Source organism: Halichoeres trimaculatus, unplaced genomic scaffold (assembly GCF_033239565.1).
Source record: "Halichoeres trimaculatus isolate MK-OKI-2021-1 unplaced genomic scaffold, fHalTri1.1 fHalTri1_scaffold_20, whole genome shotgun sequence".
Lineage (NCBI taxonomy): Eukaryota > Metazoa > Chordata > Actinopteri > Labriformes > Labridae > Halichoeres > Halichoeres trimaculatus.
Genome location: NW_027437198.1, coordinates 25,072,369 through 25,089,982, shown reverse-complemented (window position 1 = coordinate 25,089,982; position 17,614 = coordinate 25,072,369). Strand labels below are relative to the sequence as shown.

The 17,614-nt window shown below is 40.5% G+C and overlaps 1 protein-coding gene and 1 long non-coding RNA gene across 2 annotated transcripts in view; both read left to right on the top strand.

Moving 5' to 3' along the window:
* Nucleotides 1-10,569, top strand: part of mrc2 (mannose receptor, C-type 2) — a 32,142-nt gene extending 21,573 nt beyond the window's left edge. The window contains exons 15-29 of the mRNA XM_074697129.1: nucleotides 829-958; nucleotides 1,120-1,152; nucleotides 1,286-1,452; nucleotides 1,603-1,771; nucleotides 3,792-3,934; nucleotides 4,044-4,152; nucleotides 4,327-4,493; nucleotides 4,580-4,688; nucleotides 4,790-5,028; nucleotides 5,108-5,270; nucleotides 5,347-5,496; nucleotides 7,880-7,993; nucleotides 8,143-8,322; nucleotides 8,581-8,604; nucleotides 8,686-10,569. Coding sequence (XP_074553230.1) covers nucleotides 829-958; nucleotides 1,120-1,152; nucleotides 1,286-1,452; nucleotides 1,603-1,771; nucleotides 3,792-3,934; nucleotides 4,044-4,152; nucleotides 4,327-4,493; nucleotides 4,580-4,688; nucleotides 4,790-5,028; nucleotides 5,108-5,270; nucleotides 5,347-5,496; nucleotides 7,880-7,993; nucleotides 8,143-8,322; nucleotides 8,581-8,604; nucleotides 8,686-8,906 — 2,118 coding nt within the window. The 3' untranslated portion in view covers nucleotides 8,907-10,569. The remainder of the gene's footprint in view (nucleotides 1-828; nucleotides 959-1,119; nucleotides 1,153-1,285; nucleotides 1,453-1,602; nucleotides 1,772-3,791; nucleotides 3,935-4,043; nucleotides 4,153-4,326; nucleotides 4,494-4,579; nucleotides 4,689-4,789; nucleotides 5,029-5,107; nucleotides 5,271-5,346; nucleotides 5,497-7,879; nucleotides 7,994-8,142; nucleotides 8,323-8,580; nucleotides 8,605-8,685) is intronic.
* A 1,912-nt stretch (nucleotides 10,570-12,481) lies between these two features.
* LOC141810186 (uncharacterized) overlaps nucleotides 12,482-17,614 on the top strand; it is a 94,999-nt gene continuing 89,866 nt past the window's right edge. The window contains exon 1 of the long non-coding RNA XR_012600056.1: nucleotides 12,482-12,667. This is a non-coding gene — a long non-coding RNA (uncharacterized LOC141810186). The remainder of the gene's footprint in view (nucleotides 12,668-17,614) is intronic.

The following is a 17,614-nucleotide window of genomic DNA, read 5'->3' as shown; positions in this document are numbered from 1 at the left end:
TTTTAAAAATCTTGAGTTCTTATTAAGAAATCTCAGCACTGATTTAGAAATCTTTGCTCAGTATTTAAGAATCTTGACTCAATATTAAAAAAATCTTCACTAATTTTACAAATTTTAGAAAAAAATCATAAATATTTAGAAAACTTTGCTAAAGATAAAAAAATCTTGACTAAATATTTAGAAATTGTAAATAGATATTTACAAACTTTCGGAAATATTTTAGAAACTATTTAGAAATCTTTGCTAAAGATTTATATATTCTGAATTAATTAAAAAAAATTTTTTGAAAATATTTAGAAATCCTTATTAAATATTTAGAAATCCTTATTAAATATTTGGAAATTTTTGAAAATATTTGGAAATTGTAGCAAATATTTTAAGATTTTTGAAAATATTTTAAAATTTTAGGAAAAAATCAGAAATTTTGGAAAATATTTAGAAATCTTTTCTAAAGATTAAGAGGACTTAACCAAATATTTAAAAATTTCAGCAAATATTTAGAAATCTTAATTAAATATATAAAAATTTTAGAAAATATTTAGAAATCTTTGTTTTATATTTAGAGTGGAAAACTAAATGTTTAGAAACGTAGCTCAATATTTTGAACCATGACATGTATTTATTACAGTTATATTTAATATTTAGAATATTGAAATAAATGAATATGTAGTATTTGACAAATATATTTTAGAAATATTTCTTTAAATCTGCATTAAAAGTGATGTTTTTGAGCTAACTGTGGAGAAAAGTTGTTGTTATCCGTAGTGTGTGTATCATATCAATTGGCGCCACATACACTGATGCCTCCGCTCTGTGTTTGTGTGGCAGTATACCTACGCCAACTTTGGACGCTACTACTACAACATCCGGCAGTGTGCAGCAGCAGATCTGGGCACCATGACCTGGCTGGCGATGCACTGTGACTCTGAGCTGGACTGGATCTGCAAAATCCCCAGAGGTAGAGCAGCACAGAAACATTTGGACTGTGTTTGAACACTTTCTGTTCAGCTTTAGAAATTCGCTCCAACACCTTCAGCGTCGTCCTCTGATTGAAGCCTTCTCCTGCATTTTGTAAATCATGAGCACTCCTTCCCTTCCTTTGTGTGTTTTTTTTTTCAGGTAGTGTTGAGAAGGAACCAGAAGCCTCTGAAGGTCAGTCAGTCTTACTTTCTTAGCTTTGAACTCGTCTCTGCATACTTAAATGATTTCCTGAGGGCTTATTTCAAACCCTTTCTGCTCCCTCTCATGATTGTCTCCCCTTCTTCTCTGATCTCTCATCTGTCAGGCACCAGTTCACCGGAGTGGATTGGCTTCCAGGAGGCCGACTATAAATTTTTTGACCACCGCACCACTTGGGATCAGGCCCAGAGGATTTGCTCCTGGTTTGATTCCTCGCTGGCCTCCGTCCACTCCGCTGAGGAGGAGGCTTTCCTCGCCAACACTTTGAGAAAGGTAGACTTCAACGAGGAGTTCATCAGTGTTTGTACGCTCAGATTAAATCCTGCTGGCTTAATGAGGGCACAGCCTCTTGAAATACCGAGCAAGCACAAACCTGTCTAATTACCGTCTGTGCTCCCTTCTCTTTTTCTCTCACACCTGTAGATGGTGAAGGTGGAGGGGGACAACTGGTGGCTGGGCCTTCACACCTTCGACAACGACGGACGCTTCCGCTGGTCCGACCACTCTGTGCTCAATTACGTATCCTGGGCCCTCGGGAGGCCACACCCCCTCAGCCGGGATCGCAAATGTGTGCAGCTATCCATCGGGAAAGGTGAGACAAGAGCCATTAAGACAGAAACCTATGGAGCTGTTGTTGTAGAAAAATTATTTGTGTGTGTGAATGCATCCACACATATGTGAACTCATCTACAAACGTGCAAGGCAATCCACAAATGCGTAAACTGATCCACAATAATGCAAACAGATTTGCAAATGTGTAAAATATTTGCAAAAAAAACCCGTCCGTATCCACAAATATGTGCACAAATCCACAATGTGGAAACAGATTTGCAAATGCATCGAAAATGTTTAAATGTGTATGCAAATCCGCAAATGTGTTAACTGGTTTGCAAATGTGTAAATTGATCCAAAAATGTGTAAAAAGATTTGCAAATGTGTAAAGTATTTTTAAACATGTGTCTATATCCACCAATGTGTAAGCAAATCCCAAAAATGTGTAAAACAGATTTTGCAAATGCATAAACTGATCTACAAACGTATACCCAGATTTACAAATGTGCAATCTGATTTATGAATGTGTAAACAGATTTGCAAATGTGTAAGAAATTTACAAACTTGTGCACAAATTCACAAATGTGGAAAAAGGTTCACAAATGCATAAACTGTTCCACAAAAATGCAAAGAGATTTGCACATTTGTGAAATATTTATGTGCAGGCATATCCACAAAAATGTCCGTAGATCCACAAACATGTATGCAAATCTACAAATGTGTAAACTGTTTTGCAGATGCGTGAACTGATCCAAAAAATGTGTTAACAGATCGGACAATGTGCAAAATATTTACAAACATGTGCCCATTTCCCCAAAAATATGTATGCAAATCCACGAATGGTTGTACAAATTCACAAATGTGGAAACAGGATTTGAAAATGTGAAAAATATCACAAACGTGAGCTTATATTCACAAAAATGGGCACATATATACAAATATGAATGCAAACCCACAATTCACAAATTTGTAAACAGATCCACAATCGTGAAGACTGATTTGCAAATGTGTTAAGTATTTACAAAAATGTGCGCATATCTACAAAATGTGAACATATCCACAAATGTGAATACAAATCTTCAAATGTGGAAACAGATTTAGAAAACTGACCCACAAATGTGTGAACAGATTTGCAATTATTTAAAAACTTATCTTCAAATAAGCAAAGAGCTTTGCAAGTTTGTGAAATATTTACAAATGTGCAAGCAAATCTCCAAATGTGCACAGATCTGCAAACTTGTAGACTGATTTTCTAATAAATGTTTATCCTCAAATGGCTGAAAAGCAAGGGGCAACATCCGGTCAGTATAAATGAAGCCTATGCACAAGTGCTAAAAGTCGCTGTTCGTCCATTATCTGCTTGAGTCTGGCTGCAGAGAGACCGGAAGTCACGTACACACCCAGCCATAAAAAACAGACTTTTAAAGCATTAAAAAACATCTTTTCAATCTGGTTCAAAAACAGCTTGGGTCTTAAACGATGATTTCACTATCAGCACACACTGTACGGTAAGGGAGTTATTTTCTGTCTCTGTGGTTTAAAAGTTATTATGATCGTTTGATTTTCCAATCAGAGGCACAGCTTAGGTCACGTGACCGCCAAGCGCCCTGTAGCTGCTCGGAGAAAAACTCACAGCCTGTGTCGTAGCGAATTGTCCAGGGATTGGCTCCATTTCACGGTTTCAGGAACAGACAGGTGACGTCGTGATTGCTTTGTCCATGTTTTATAAAGTCTATGTTGAAAAGTTGAAGTGTTTTGTTTTACAAGACCTGGAAATGTGCACAAATCATCAGTTACAACTGAGGCAGCCTCCCAACTTTCTGTCTGTGTGCATGTGATTTTTGCTACTGTCCTGCTGTGTGACTGATCTGCAAATGCTTAGAAAAAATCTGTAAGAGGCGGGTTAGTTTGCCCTGAGCTCAGGCTGCCAGGCGCAAGCGGCCAGGTGGAGCTATTAGCGTACATATTTGTGGATGCTTATATACACACACATATATATTTTTGCTACGATAACAGCTCCACACAGCACTTCAATGATCTTTTGTTTCACTCCCAAACAGCTGACTGGTCAGATCGGAAGTGCCACTCCGACCTTCCCTACATCTGCAAGAGAGTAAATGTCACCGGCACCATTCCTCCGACTCCATCACCCCCTCACGTACCGTCAGGCTGTCCTGACAGATGGTCGTCCTTTCAGCATAAGGTAGAGCCCCAAACCGCCAACGCATGCATCATTCAGAGGATGCACGATAAGAAAACAGCCTCTCCTAACCTTTAAATCCTGTGTGTGGTGACATCTGCTGTTCCTGCAGTGTTTCAGGGTGTTCGACCAGCCTGACCAGGTCACGTGGTCCGCGGCCAAGTTGAAATGTGAAACACAGGGAGGAGTGCTGGCAGTGGTGTCCAATCATCTGGAGCAAGGTGATTAAAGTGAGGTAGAGATGTCAGGACGCAGGGAGGAGGTGGTGGAAGCAATTAAAATTAACGAGGCCACTTCGCAGACTTGATGCTTTCTGGACTTTTTCAGCTGTTGGTGTTTTCATGAGGCAGATTTCAGGTATCAGATCCGTTAACGCTCACTCTCCTCCTCCTCAGCCTTCGTCACCACCCTCCTCAACAACATCTCCTCAGAGCTCTGGGTCGGACTCACCTCAGACTCCAAAGGTCACTTCCAGTGGGCCCAGCCCGGCCTGCTCAGCTACACCAACTGGGCTCCTGGAGAGCCTCTGGACAACAGCGGACCTCACTACAACAAGACCCGGGTACTGACCCCGCCCACCTGTTGGCGTGTGACATAAATTTGTCCTCAGTGTGTTCCTCTTGTGCTGATTGTCCCGTCCTCTCACAGGGGAACTGCGTGGTGATGATTCACGGGAACCCGGCGAAGAACACGGGCATGTGGGCGTCCAGAGCCTGTGAGATGGAAAGTCACGGCTTCATCTGTCAGAGGCATCAAGGTGTGAAGCCAACGCCACGGCGGCTGAGAAGAGCAGGAAACTCACACATCAGGTTGTTAACGAGAGCATCCTCTCATCCTCTCTGGGTTTGTTGTTTTCAGACGCAGACCTCCCTCCGGCGCCGCCTCTCATTCCCGCCGCTCTATCCAAGCCAGTTGAGCTGGGTGGAGTGACGTACCGGGTTGTGGAGAAGCGTCTGGACTGGACGGGCGCCCTGCACCTCTGTGAGTCCCTGAACGGGACCCTGGCCACTGTCACAGACCCCTTCCAGCAGGCTTACCTCACGCTGCTCATCAACAGCCTCCGGCGGCCGGCGTGGATCGCGCTCTACAACTACGGAGTGAGTTTCCTCCTCAACGCTTCCCTTTCTACAAAATCCATCATAAAGTATCATGACCACAACTTCTCCACCCTCTTAGGGGCGGAGCTTCACCTGGCTGGGTGAACAAGATGTGAAATACTCCAACTGGAAAGACGGGGAGCCCAATCAGCTGGCTGGATGCGGTCACATGACCACTACAGGGCTGTGGACGATGACTCCCTGCGACGCTAAACTGGACGCAGCAATCTGTCAGATCACAGGTGTGTGTTCATGATGAAACCATCCAAACACGCTGGTCTTGTTGCCGTCCTCTCACCGGTTTTATCTCCCTGTCAGACGAGCGCGTGGTCCACCAGTGGGTCTACCCGGGTCAGTGTCCCCACGCTCTGGGGGAGTCAGCGTGGGTGCCCTTCAGAAACCACTGCTACGCCTTCAACCTGCAGAGTCTCAAACTGCAGCAGGATGCTCAAGCGTCCTGTAAAAAAGGTAGGACTGAAACAGAGCTGACAGCTGCTTAAGTGCTGGTCCCAGTACTTTTAGTTCCTGGTGACACATTCCCAGGAACTGCATTGATCCTGTAGTTGACTGTTTGACTGTGTTTCCACCACAGGCCAAAAACTTATGTAGATTATGCAAATCAGGAAAGTGACATATGAAGAAAAAAAAATAGTTGCAATGCACCACCAGGCCAGTAGAGGGCAGCAAGACAGCGATATAAGGAGAAGCTAGCCTGTTAGCATGGAGGAAATTCAGCCTGTGCTGGTTTTGATCATGCTTGATTTCACTGCAGCTGGATTTGTTGATACTTTAAAGGGACGAGCGTTACTAGCAAAGCTGAACCTGTGTTTCAGCTTCAAAACAAACCTTTTGATCGGATTTTCAGTGATGCATCTTTCTCGAACAGCTTTAGATCATCATTAAATCCTGATCTGATGAGGAGGTTATGACACTTATATGTACGTGGCTAAACCAGGATGACTTCCCTGAGACTTTCTGTGTGTTTAAACAGCTGTTGTGATCTGGATATCCACTGACAGTTCAGCTAAAGGTCTCCAGTTTACAGGGCCACTCTTTAAACTGAAAAGTAGGGATGCAACGATATAAAGACTTTGGCCGATACTGATATCCAATATCCGATATCAATATTGCTGTTATGGCCGATAATCAGTATTTACCAATATCAATATTTGTAAAAAAAAAAACAAGAAACAAAAACAATGACATATGATGTGTCGCGATTGTTCAGAGAGAAAGAGTGGCACGATTCTTAAGAAAAGACAAGGGAGATCATGGAGAGGATCAAATTTTTTGGATCAAAAACAGGAAGAGAGACATAAAATAAGAGAGTCCACTCTTCTTAGGTAGTTTTGGTGTTTACATAGTCAGAGAAATCAAGATTATTTGGGTCTTGAAAGATCATTCAGATGCTCTGAAAATGGCTGACAGCTAATGAGTTAATATCGGCCGATACTGATATTGATACCGATATATCGTGCATCCCTATTGAAAAGCACTTTGTTCTAGAGCAGCTCTGGTGAATTAGCGGCCTGCAGGCTACATGCGGCCCAAATGCAGCTGCTGAGTGATTAAGTTTCAGGTGCGTTGAGGAAAACATATTTTGCTTACACTAACAAGTTCTTACAAAATTTCCAACATTAAAACAAATATTGATGACACCACCTATCGTAACCTTAGCAACTAACCCACCATGGATTGTGTCATTGAGCAGGTGTGCTTGAAAAGCTAGCATTAACATTCCTTCAAAGGCGAAAATGACACGTCTCTTTCTACCCAAGAACAAAAAATCAGTGAGGAAAATCACCAGTTTAATCCTGTGTGGACTGGAAAGTATTTATTTATTTATTTATTTCACCTCCCAAACACCAAACCAATGTGTTTGCTCCACTACGAGTGCACTGCAGTGCTGAAAGATTAAAATGTCCAAAGACAGAACACTGAAAACATGTTTCAGACAAACTTTCCAGAGGGATCTCATGAAGGGGCAGCTAAAACTCATGTGATTTATCCTTTTGTCTCATTTTTTAACCTCATTTTGGTGGGGTTAATGCGGGCTTTGAGACTCTTCTTTTTCTTTTTTTCTGTTATTTTTTTCTTTAATTTCTCTCTTTATTTATTGTACTTCTTTTGTCCTTATTTCTTTTTTTAACATTTCTTTCTCTTCATTTCCCTTTTTTCCCTTTTCCGCTTTCCCTTTTGTATAGCTTTGTTTTTTCATTTTTTCATTTTTTTTTTTTCATTTTTTCATTTTCTCATATTTCCTTCTCTTCTCTTCTTTTCCCATTTTCTTTTTTCTATTTCTTTTTTTTCTTGCTTTGGTTTTTTACTTATATTTTTGTTTTCAATTTATATTTTTTCACATTTTCTTCTTCTCTTTCTTTTCCCCCCTTTTCCTATTTGCCTTTTTCTTATTTGTTTATTTATTTATTCATTTCTGTCCATTTTTTTATTTTTTCCATTTTCCCTCTTTCCTCTTTTTTCCCGTATTTTCTCCTGTTTCTTCTTTCTGTTTAATTTTCCCAAGTTTTCTTCTTTATTTCCTTTTTTCTTTCTCCTTTCTTTTCTTTTTTCTGTTTCCTTTGTTCTTTTTTTCTGTTTTCATTATTCCTTTAAAATTTTTGTTTGACAATCTTCCCAGAAGTATCTCATGAGGGTGCGGCTATAACTCAGAGTTTGACTCCATCTTACAACCAGAGCTGTATGAAGCAGACTAGCGTAGCTCAGGAGAGGACCACAGCAGCTTCAGTTGCTGTGAAATATGTGCAGCCCAGCTCATGACCAGGGGAAGTCCCTAAACAACACCATTATCTGTGTGAACATTTCTGATTTCTCCTTTTGTCTCATTTTTTAGTGGGAGCAGAACTTCTTTCCATCCTGGATGAAACAGAAAACGGATTTGTTTTGGAACACATCCAGGGCTACGCAGAGCAGGCTCACGGCGCCTGGCTGGGCATCAGCGTGAAAGGTCAGAGGACGTTTTCACCTCCATCAGTCCGTACAGACGACTTCCTCACCTTTAGATTGTCAAACGTCTTTGAATAGAGGTGAATCTCATTTCATGCTCACCGTTATGTGTCTGACGTTCCCCTGTGGGTGTGTGTGTTTCTCCTGCAGGTAGAGGTCTAGTGTGGAGCGAGGACATGGAGCTCACGTACACAAACTGGGAGGCCCATGATTTCGCCGCCTCCGTTCTGTCTCCGAACTCCTGCTTCTGGATCCAGAGCAACAGCGGCCTGTGGAAGCCGGGCTCCTGCAGGAATCGAACACACGGAGTCATCTGTAAACTGCCTCGCAGTAAGTGGAGGGAAAAAGATTCAGAAACAGGTTTCCTAAAAGATAAGAAAAAAGTGGTTTAAAGGGATAGTTCGCATTTGTCAGCTGAATGTGGCTCATGTTAAGTCTAAAAAGATCATTTTAACTAAAGAAAAGACGTAAGACTCGCTTAAGTTTCATTTTCTTTTTCAGTGTAGAAGCCAAACTGTCATTTCACGCCTCTTAAAAAGTTGCTCATGTTTCATAAAGACGTGTTTTGACTCTATTCTCTGTTTTCAGGTGTTGCAACAGAAGCTTCAACAGGTGAGTGTGTTTTCATCGTTTTCTTCCTCTCAGTTGTGAAGTATTCCTCCTCATCCTCACGTTGACCTTTTCTCTCCACAGCGGAAGGTGACAACCTGCCCACTCTGATCGTCGTCATAGTAACGGGCTTGGTGCTGCTGGTGCTGATCGCAGGTCTGGTCTACCTGTACCGCCGGCGGACTGTGGGGTCCGGGGGCTCCTATGAAGGGGCCCGCTACAGCCGGACCAACTCCAGCCTGGCTGAGCAGACGGAGAAGAACATCCTGGTGTCGGACATGGAGCTGAACGAGCAGCCAGAGTAACAGGACCTGGATCTGGACCTGGACCTGGACCGGACCCCTTTGACTCTGACACATTGTGGCATTTATATTTACGTTGAAACCAAAAATGATTTAAAGAGCTGCGTAGAGCGCGGCAGATGTTTGAAATTTGGATCCAAAGACTTGATGAATCATTCGATGTCTGCTGACCAATCAGATCCTCCCGTGTGCTCACGTTCCCCACAGTCTTTCAAACAGGACGCACATCCATCTTCTGGGATTTTTTTTTTATCAAAGCTGTAAAAATTCACTCTAAATTGGTTTATTGAATCATCCTCCTCAGTGCCAAAGCAACTTCTGTGTGTTGTAAAGTGTTTTCTTGCCACAGTCTTCTTCAGGACCAAACCTGTTTTTCGTTTTGCCATGACAGTATTTACCTGACGTCAGTTTGTTTTTTGGATGTCTCACTCCAGCTCCTTTCTGTTTTAATGACTCGCCATCGTCCGTGCAGCTGTAGCGAACTGTTACCGATGATGCATGTGTGGTTTCTGTGCTCCTGCCTCGCTCCTCCTTTCTCATCGGACACGTCAGCACCAGCTGTCGGCCGAGCCGGGGAGGAGGAGGAAGCCCAAATGTGAATGTGTGGAAGGTAACAGGGTGACGGTAGACCATGTAAGATGTGGTACAAATGTGCACATTACTGAGTTCTGAAGGGGACCCAGAATCCAAACCGGTCTCTTAGAGACCGTCTCTTTGGTACTGCAGGGCTGAAAGTCTGAGTAACTTCCAGCGTCCATGGTTCTGTGTACACTTTGGTACTTTCTCCTATTATATTTCAACTTACTCAGCATTAGTAAATCACTTTCTTCAGTTATAAGGTACAATAACTCCTCTGTGATTCAGACTGTGTTTGTGTTGGCTCTGTTTGCCTCCATCTGGAACTGGATCTGCTTTTTTTAAGGACAGTAATTCTCTTCGCCTGCACCATGAAAGGATTTGCCATATTCATCATTTTTATGGACGACATTTCTTCCCTCTGTTTGTTTTATCTCAAACTCCTTTTAACGACACAGGTTTCATTACATTTATGACTCAAATATGACTTTTTAAAATCCGCTTTCATGCCAAACAAAGGAGAACACGTCATAGGAATGATCGTGAATGAGCCAAAGACTGTTTTTTTAATATGAGACAAACATGCACAGTTCTCGTGCAAACGTCATCTTTTGGATTTTTGCATTTGCACAGCCAAATGAACAAATTTTTTAGCCATTTATGTCACTTTATGTTCATCTCATCAAACATTTTCTTCCCCCTCAGCTCTCGCATTTCGCTCTTCCTGCGCAGAGGAATGCTCTGGAGCCGTGTCAGTCTGAGGCTTTTGGGGTTTCACTGAGCTGCTGTGAAAAAATACTGCTTTTGCTCCATGAGTTGGACCGAGATAGGGGGGAAGGGAGGAGGAGGAGTAGGGAGAAGCGTGTGTGTGTGTGTGTGTGTGTGTGTGTGTGTGTGAGAGAGTGTGTGTGCAGTCTCCAGCTGTGGAATGTTGAGTCGGCAAGAAGAGCTCAGTGGCACGTCTGGAACCAATCAGAGAAAGAGGGCTCAGGGACATGAAGGGTCAGGAGGAGGATTGAAAAAAGGAAACTGGATGAAAGGGAGAAAAGAAGAAGAAGAAGGAGTGTGAGGAGGAGTCAGGGAGGAGGAGTGTAAGGAGCGTTTGGATTGTCCCGGGCCGACCCTGGCCTCTGCTGGTGGTTCACTGTACTTTAACTGTGTGTAGAAGATGTGACGCCCCCGTAGTTTGAGATGCAGGCTGGCGCTCGTCCCTGTGAAGATTACCTGAGGAACTGTTTTTGAACTATTTTTGTGTCGTTTTTATATGAAAGGAATAAAGAATATGTTCTCAACGCTCTTACTCTCTGTTTTTATTCTTTGTGGTTAAAACTGTTTGATTAAAAAAACAAAAACTACATTTTTCACAGACTATAAACATGGACGTAGTCTCTGTGACATCACCCATCTGTTTCTTAAGGAGACTTTTAAAGACTATCAGGGTCAGATGAAATGTTTGAAATGACTGAATCTCACTTTGGTGGAGTTGGGGCGGCCATTTTTCAGGCTGGAAGTCAATACTTCTTTCCTGTTTCCCTTTATTCCTCAATTTAATTATTCTCTTTGTAGGTTATTTTCTCTTTGATTTCTCTCTTTATTTCTTTTTTCTTTTTTGTCTTTTTCCATTTTTCCACATTTCTTTCTGTTCTTTTTTCTTTTCATTCCCTTTTCCTATTTCCCCTTTTTATTGCTTTGTTTTTTTATTTCTTTTTTTTGTCGTTTTTTTTTTTTTTTTTTTTAATTTTCTTTGATTTCTCTCTTTATTTTTTATTCCTTTTTGTCTTTTTCCATTTTTTCACATTTCGTCCTCTTCTTTTTTCTTTTTTTTTCCTTTTCCTTTTTCCCTTTTTATCACTTTGTTTTTTTTAATTCCTTTTTTTGTCTTTTTTTCCACATTACCTTCTCTTCTCTTCACTTCCTTTTTTCCCCTTTTCCTATTTCTCCCTTTCTTATTTTTTTTTCTTTGATTTTTTTCCCTTTTCCCTCTTTCCTCCCTTTTTTCTTGTATTTTTCTGTTTCTTTTTTTTCTTCTGTTTAATTTTCCCTCATTTTCTTCTTTATTTCCTTTTTTCTTTTTCCTTTGCTCTTTTTTTCATTATTCATTTTGTATTTTTGTTTGACTTTTTATTTTTTTATTTGTTGTTGTTGTTTTTTCTTTTTACCCTTTATTTCTTTTTCTTTCTATTTTTTTTTTGTTGGAATATTTCTACAACATGTCAAGTTAACAAGTATCCTTTAAAAAGTGAGGAAAGAAATAAAAGTCAATCAAAAGTGAGCCAAAGGCCAAGGTAACATGTTTTTATCTTTATTTTTTTTTAATAACTGGTACTAAATAGTTAAAAAAAAATGATAATGATAAAAAGAAGAGAAGAGAACTCTTACTGAAAGAAGAAACAGATATTTTCCAGATCAAAGGGAATAAAAGTGTGCTGTAAAAACATCTGTATTCGTTTTTGCTTAACTGTTTTAGGATGGAAAATGTGAAATGGAGCAGTTCAGGTAAAATAAAGTTATGGTAAAAAAAAAAAAAAAGAACTCGCGATATCCTCTGAACTCTGAACCATGCAGTGTGCTCCCAGAGTGAAATTAGGGATTTAGATGGAAATAGGCTGTAAATGTGTTTGTCTCTGCTGTGAAAACATTTTCTTTTCTTTTTCTTTTTCTTTTTAGCTTGTTTGTATGTGACTTCCGGTACGTTGGGCGCCAGCTTCAAGCGGACACTTGAGAAACAGCGGATTTTTGCATTTCAACATTGGCTCTTATTTTTTAGACCGGAAGTTACTCGGTTTGAAGGGAGGAGTGGATGTGACCCAGCAGGTGAGCTGATTGCACACACCTGTGGTCCTGTGAGGATCACGTCTAACACATGGCAGACAGATTCAGACTTTTAGGTTTGTTTACATCTGAAACCAGATGATGAAACTGAGGATTAATGGGTGGGAAAATAAGTTTTTGTTGTTAGGATCCTCTTTGCTGATCTGGATGAAAGAATTAAGCAGAGGAACTGAAACTAAAAGAGGATCAATTCTCACTTTTTACCTGCTGCTTACATTTGAACTGTTGTTACCTCTCCTGTGACACTTCGGGCTCCAATCCTGGACTAACTTCAAGACCCTTATCTCCTCACTCCAAGTTTTTCTGATGATGCCTCTACTGGACATCCTGGACTGTCATCACTTCTCAACCTGCAGGTTAGACACACTCAATCACACACACACAGTCTTTGGTTTCTTTTGGTATGAAAGGAAAGTTGATCTATTCTCAGGATTGTGACGTTATTTGACACAGTGACTTTATTTTGACTAAAATTTACCTGAAATACTTCTGAAAGTGATAATTTGGTTCTGCAGAGTCTCCATACTTCCTGTCTTCATGCTTTGTTTATGTCACTTTAAGCTGTCTAGAGGTGAACATGCTCATTATTGGTCTTCAGTAAATTCATAACTTCCTGTAGAAGTCGATAAGTCATTTATTCTTCATTTGAAATGTGTTGAAAGATGACTTCTTTCTCCTTTGAGTTGGTCATGAGCTGCAATGCTCCTGTGTTTCCACTAGAGGGCACTCCTCGCTTGCTGTACTTTTTTCTGTCTGGGTTTGAGCAGCTTTTTGGCAGGTTTGGTTCTGGTTGCAGGAGCCTCTCACACCATCTTGATCATATGTGTTTGTCTTGATCCAATCAGGCCTGATTTCCTTCCTTCTGGAGGCGCAACTCTCCCCTCCAGGCTCTGAAAACACATCTGTTCTCACACCGAGGTCTGCAGCATGTCTGTGTTTGTTTGTTCTGAATTTGGAGCTGGTTCCTCCAAATGAAAATCTGTTGGTCATTTGTTGTGCTGCTGCCATCGCTGACCCTCGCTCCCCGTCAGGATGAGACCTCTGCCAGTTCACACACAACGCTTGTTATTCAAATCAAACCTGCTCTCTGTAATCCATCTCACTCAGGATGCCTGTCACAGCTCATCCACCCGCATTTCCACATCACTCAGGCTGAAGCATGCAGGAGTTATGGACTCCCGTGGTTGTTTGTGGCTTTCAAACCTCGCTTCCTGTTGCTTCAAATGGGTCTGGTGAATGGCAGCTACCCACAAGGAACTTCAGGTTCCCCAACAACACTTAAGAGCAGCATTTTTAATGCTGTACGAGTCTCTGCAGCTGAATATCCTCCTGTTTTTTGATTATGCAGCCGTGCCCTGCTCAGAGTTCACGTGCGATGTGAAAAGTGTTGAATCATGGGGAGGATTTTATGGTGGCCTGTGGGTTTCTCCCCGGCCGTGCAGCAGCAGTCTTCTTGCCCGGGGCGTTGTGAATACACCTGTCAGGGTTTCTGGCATTTAAAGACCTGCAGTGGCAGCAGAGGTCTCTGCTCTGGGAGCCTCAGAACAATATCAGCGCTTAAATCCTCCAGTCCTCGTCTGAGCTCCTTGAGTGAGACTTTTCTTGATTAATTAAGCAACAAAGAGGTGAGAAAGGATAATGAAACTCTCCAGACAGTCCTCATGCTGAATCAATGACCCTTTCCTTTAAAGCAAGGGTCTTCAACCTGCAGCTTTTTGACTCAGTGCAGTGGCTCATTTTAGCTTAAAAAAATATGATTGAAAATAAAGAATTGTTATTTTTCTTACACAGGATATTGATGATTAAAGACACTGACACTAAATAAAATCCTGCGTTAACATTTAGTTGAACTAAATCTTCATCCCATCTGTCAATAAAGCCTGCCACCGCTCTACTTCACCTCCTACAACATCAACAGCCCACCAACTTTCCATGCACCTGTGGCTAACCTCAAGTTTTACAGCCCTGGGAAGATAACTACATCTACAAAAAGACTAATCTGGAAGAAAATACTGATTTTAATTCTGTGTGGATGGATTCATTTATCAAGCTTGATATACATGCTTGTTATGTGGCAACACAGGAGCAAACAAAGGAGAAAGATGATTAGTTAAGCAAACTTATCATGAATGTTTTCAAGTTCAGAAATTCAACAATTTTGAAAGTTTTGCAAATAAAATATATATATTTTTTAATATTTGTACATTTTGTGAAATTTTGAGTTTAAGGAAATTTATGCACATTTTTCAAAATAATATAACTTTGATTTTTTTGGGGGAAATTTTTGAATTTCAAATATTTAGATTTTCTTTTACAGTTCTTTGGAATTTTGAGTTTTTGGAATTTTTGCACATTATTCAAAAATTTTATAATGTTTTGATTTTGTGCAAAATTTTGAATTTCAAATTTTTTGATAATTTCGCAGTTTTTCAAATTTTGAATTTTTTATCTTTTTTGCCCTTTTTAAAAAAAAAAATTACTTTTTTTTTTTCAAAAGTTTTTACCTTTTGATTTTTGGTATTTTGTGCACATTTTTCAAAAATAATATTACTTTAGAAATTTGTGCAACATTTTTGAATTTCAAAAATTTGAATTTTCTTTTGCAGTTTTTGAATTTTTAAGTTTTTGGAATTTTTGCCCTTTTTTTGAAAATAAATCACATTTTGATTTTTTTTGCAAAATTTTGAAAATTTAGTTTTTTGCATTTTTTTGCACAGTTTGTGAGATTTAAAATATTTTTTAAATTTTGCAATGTTTTTTGTTTCATGTGTTATGTTTTTTTATATTGTATTAATTAACTTTTTGTGGGTTTTTTTTTTTTTGCAATTTTTTGACCCTTAAAATGTGACATTTTTGCAATTTTTTGGAACTTCAGCATTACTTTTGCAAAAAATTTTTATTTTATTAAAATTTTCACAAATTTTTTTATAAACAAAAATTCCTAAGATACAACATTTACAATTTCATAAATTAAAATAAAATAGTTTGGATAATTGTTCACTAGATCATTACAATGTATACAATTTTATACACTTTTTTGTCTTTATTGTGAAGATTAAGTAGATTTTGTGGCTCCTGAATGACTTTAATCCAGATGAGCTGAGGTAAAACAGCTCCTATGACAGTAAAGGTTGGAGACTTCTGCTTTAAAAGTTTGATTTTTTGACTTCATCTTAAGTTTTTTCTTCTACCTGGAGGTGTTGCTTCTGCAGGTTTTGGGAAAGAAAACCAGCGAGAAAGCTGCGTAACAAGTGAAATTAAAAACCAATTCACTCTCCTCAGTCCTCCATTTGGAGGCCAGCCAAAGGAGGAGCAGCTGTTGGAGAGGAGGAGAGACAGGAAGAGCAGGAGAGGTAGAAAGTGACTTCAGAAAAAGACGGGAGCGTTTTGAAATGAATAGGAGCGCGCTCTCTGTCCTCTGAACACCAGCGGTGGAATTGGCTCCTTTGAAAAGAAGCAGACGAATCAAAAGTTGTCCTGCTCTCAGAATAGCTGCTGGCTTATATAATCAATCGCTTTAAATGCTCCTGGTCCAGAATGCTATCTGTGAGAATAAGAGTGCAGCTTATCAGCAAACAGCCTCTACACACACACACACACTCTCACACAAACACACACACACTCTCTGCTTCTTTAAGGTGACAGCTTTACTTTAGGAGTGTTTCAAACTAATCTTCCAAATAAGAGCTGAACTTTCAGGTTCAAGACGAGGCTGGGAACGAGACAAATCTACAAGTTAATGTTTTTATTTGTTCTGGCTGAATCCTGATCAAACAAACTCCCTCCAGTCGGGTCAAATCAAACCAAACAGTTTGTTTAGTTTCAGAGTTTGATCAGATGACTGACAGAAGAACGCGGTAAAAGCGTTTTCACACAATAAACAGGACGGCCGCAGCGATCAGGCTGCAAAAGTCATGGCATAGGTCGCTGGATGGATTCCTGGAACCAACAGGAAGTGGTGCACGCAGTTCCTGTCTCTCTCGAACTGTCCTTGAAATATCTCATTTTTTGACCAATCATAGTCTGCAGTGCTGTAGCTCCACCTTCTGGGTTTAGCCTGGCACTCCAACGAAAGGATCCCAAAAAGTGGGACCGTTTGTCTTAGTTGATTGAGGATCTGTCCCGGGATTAGTCAGTGGAAAAGCCACTAAATGCGTGCCATACTGAGGTCAATTCCGCAAATGTGCGTTTTTGCCTTCCGTTTAGATGAGACCACGTCGCGTTTTCAGTGAAAACGCAATCTTTTCAAAACGCTCCCCGGAGTGGAAAGATTTGAATCCGCTCCTCCATCCAGCTTCGTGTAAATACAGGGTGTTTCACTTTCAGGGTGAAACGCTGACGTCAGCGCATGCGCACTCGCAGTTTCAGGTGTAGGCTCCGTGTGCAGCCACATTTCCAGTTGAGCCATTCTGGTCCAGTAGGTGGCAGTAATGCAGGTCATGTTTGGATTGCCAATCGTCTCACACAACAAAACGGCAGAAAAAGAAAGAACAACCACAACAATGATGGCGGATTTCCGAGCAACATATGTGCTGTCCACATCGCCAACTACTGGCCTGGCATGGCCACTACATCGTTGTGACTTGTCCTCCTGGAGTCGTATGAACGCGGATCGTTTTCACGCCCTCCTCATGTAAATGCGGGTGGCTTTTGAAAACGCAAAGGAAGAATCTTTGCGGGAGTCTCTGTGTAAACGAGGCCTGAGACGAACCAAACTGACCACTTGGTGGAGACGGGGCTTCTGTTATGCACAGACTAATTCCTGGTTTTTACAGATGGGGCCACATTTTCCAAATTCTTGTAAAACTTGCATATCATATATACAGATTAAGGTGCAATGTACTGTTCAACTAGAAAAGGATTGGTTGCAGCTGATGTGGGATCTTTTCTGCAGCTTAGAAATTTTGCAAAAATCAAACTAATTCATCCCTCAAAAAACCTTGAGCAATGAATTCAAACTATTATTTTCCTCCGTGCAAATTTTTGTAGTTCCCTCTGCAGGTGCTTTAGCCAAAAATCTTTTTCAGACGTCTCAAAGAGCAGATTAAATATTTCTTTTGGGTTAAATATCTTTCCTGATCTCGCATTCCTCCTTTGAATCTCTGAAAACTTCAATGATTTGTTTCTACTTCAGCTTCTTTCACACACGCTCCGTGCTCCCAGTTTGAACACAGCCGCTGAATCTTTAACTCAACTTTTACCTGGACAGTTTTCTGAGTCAGGATGGTTGCAAATGTTGTAGCACAGGATGCTGGATTGATTACTGGTGCTAGCGGGATTTGGTGCCTGCTACACTCTTCTTC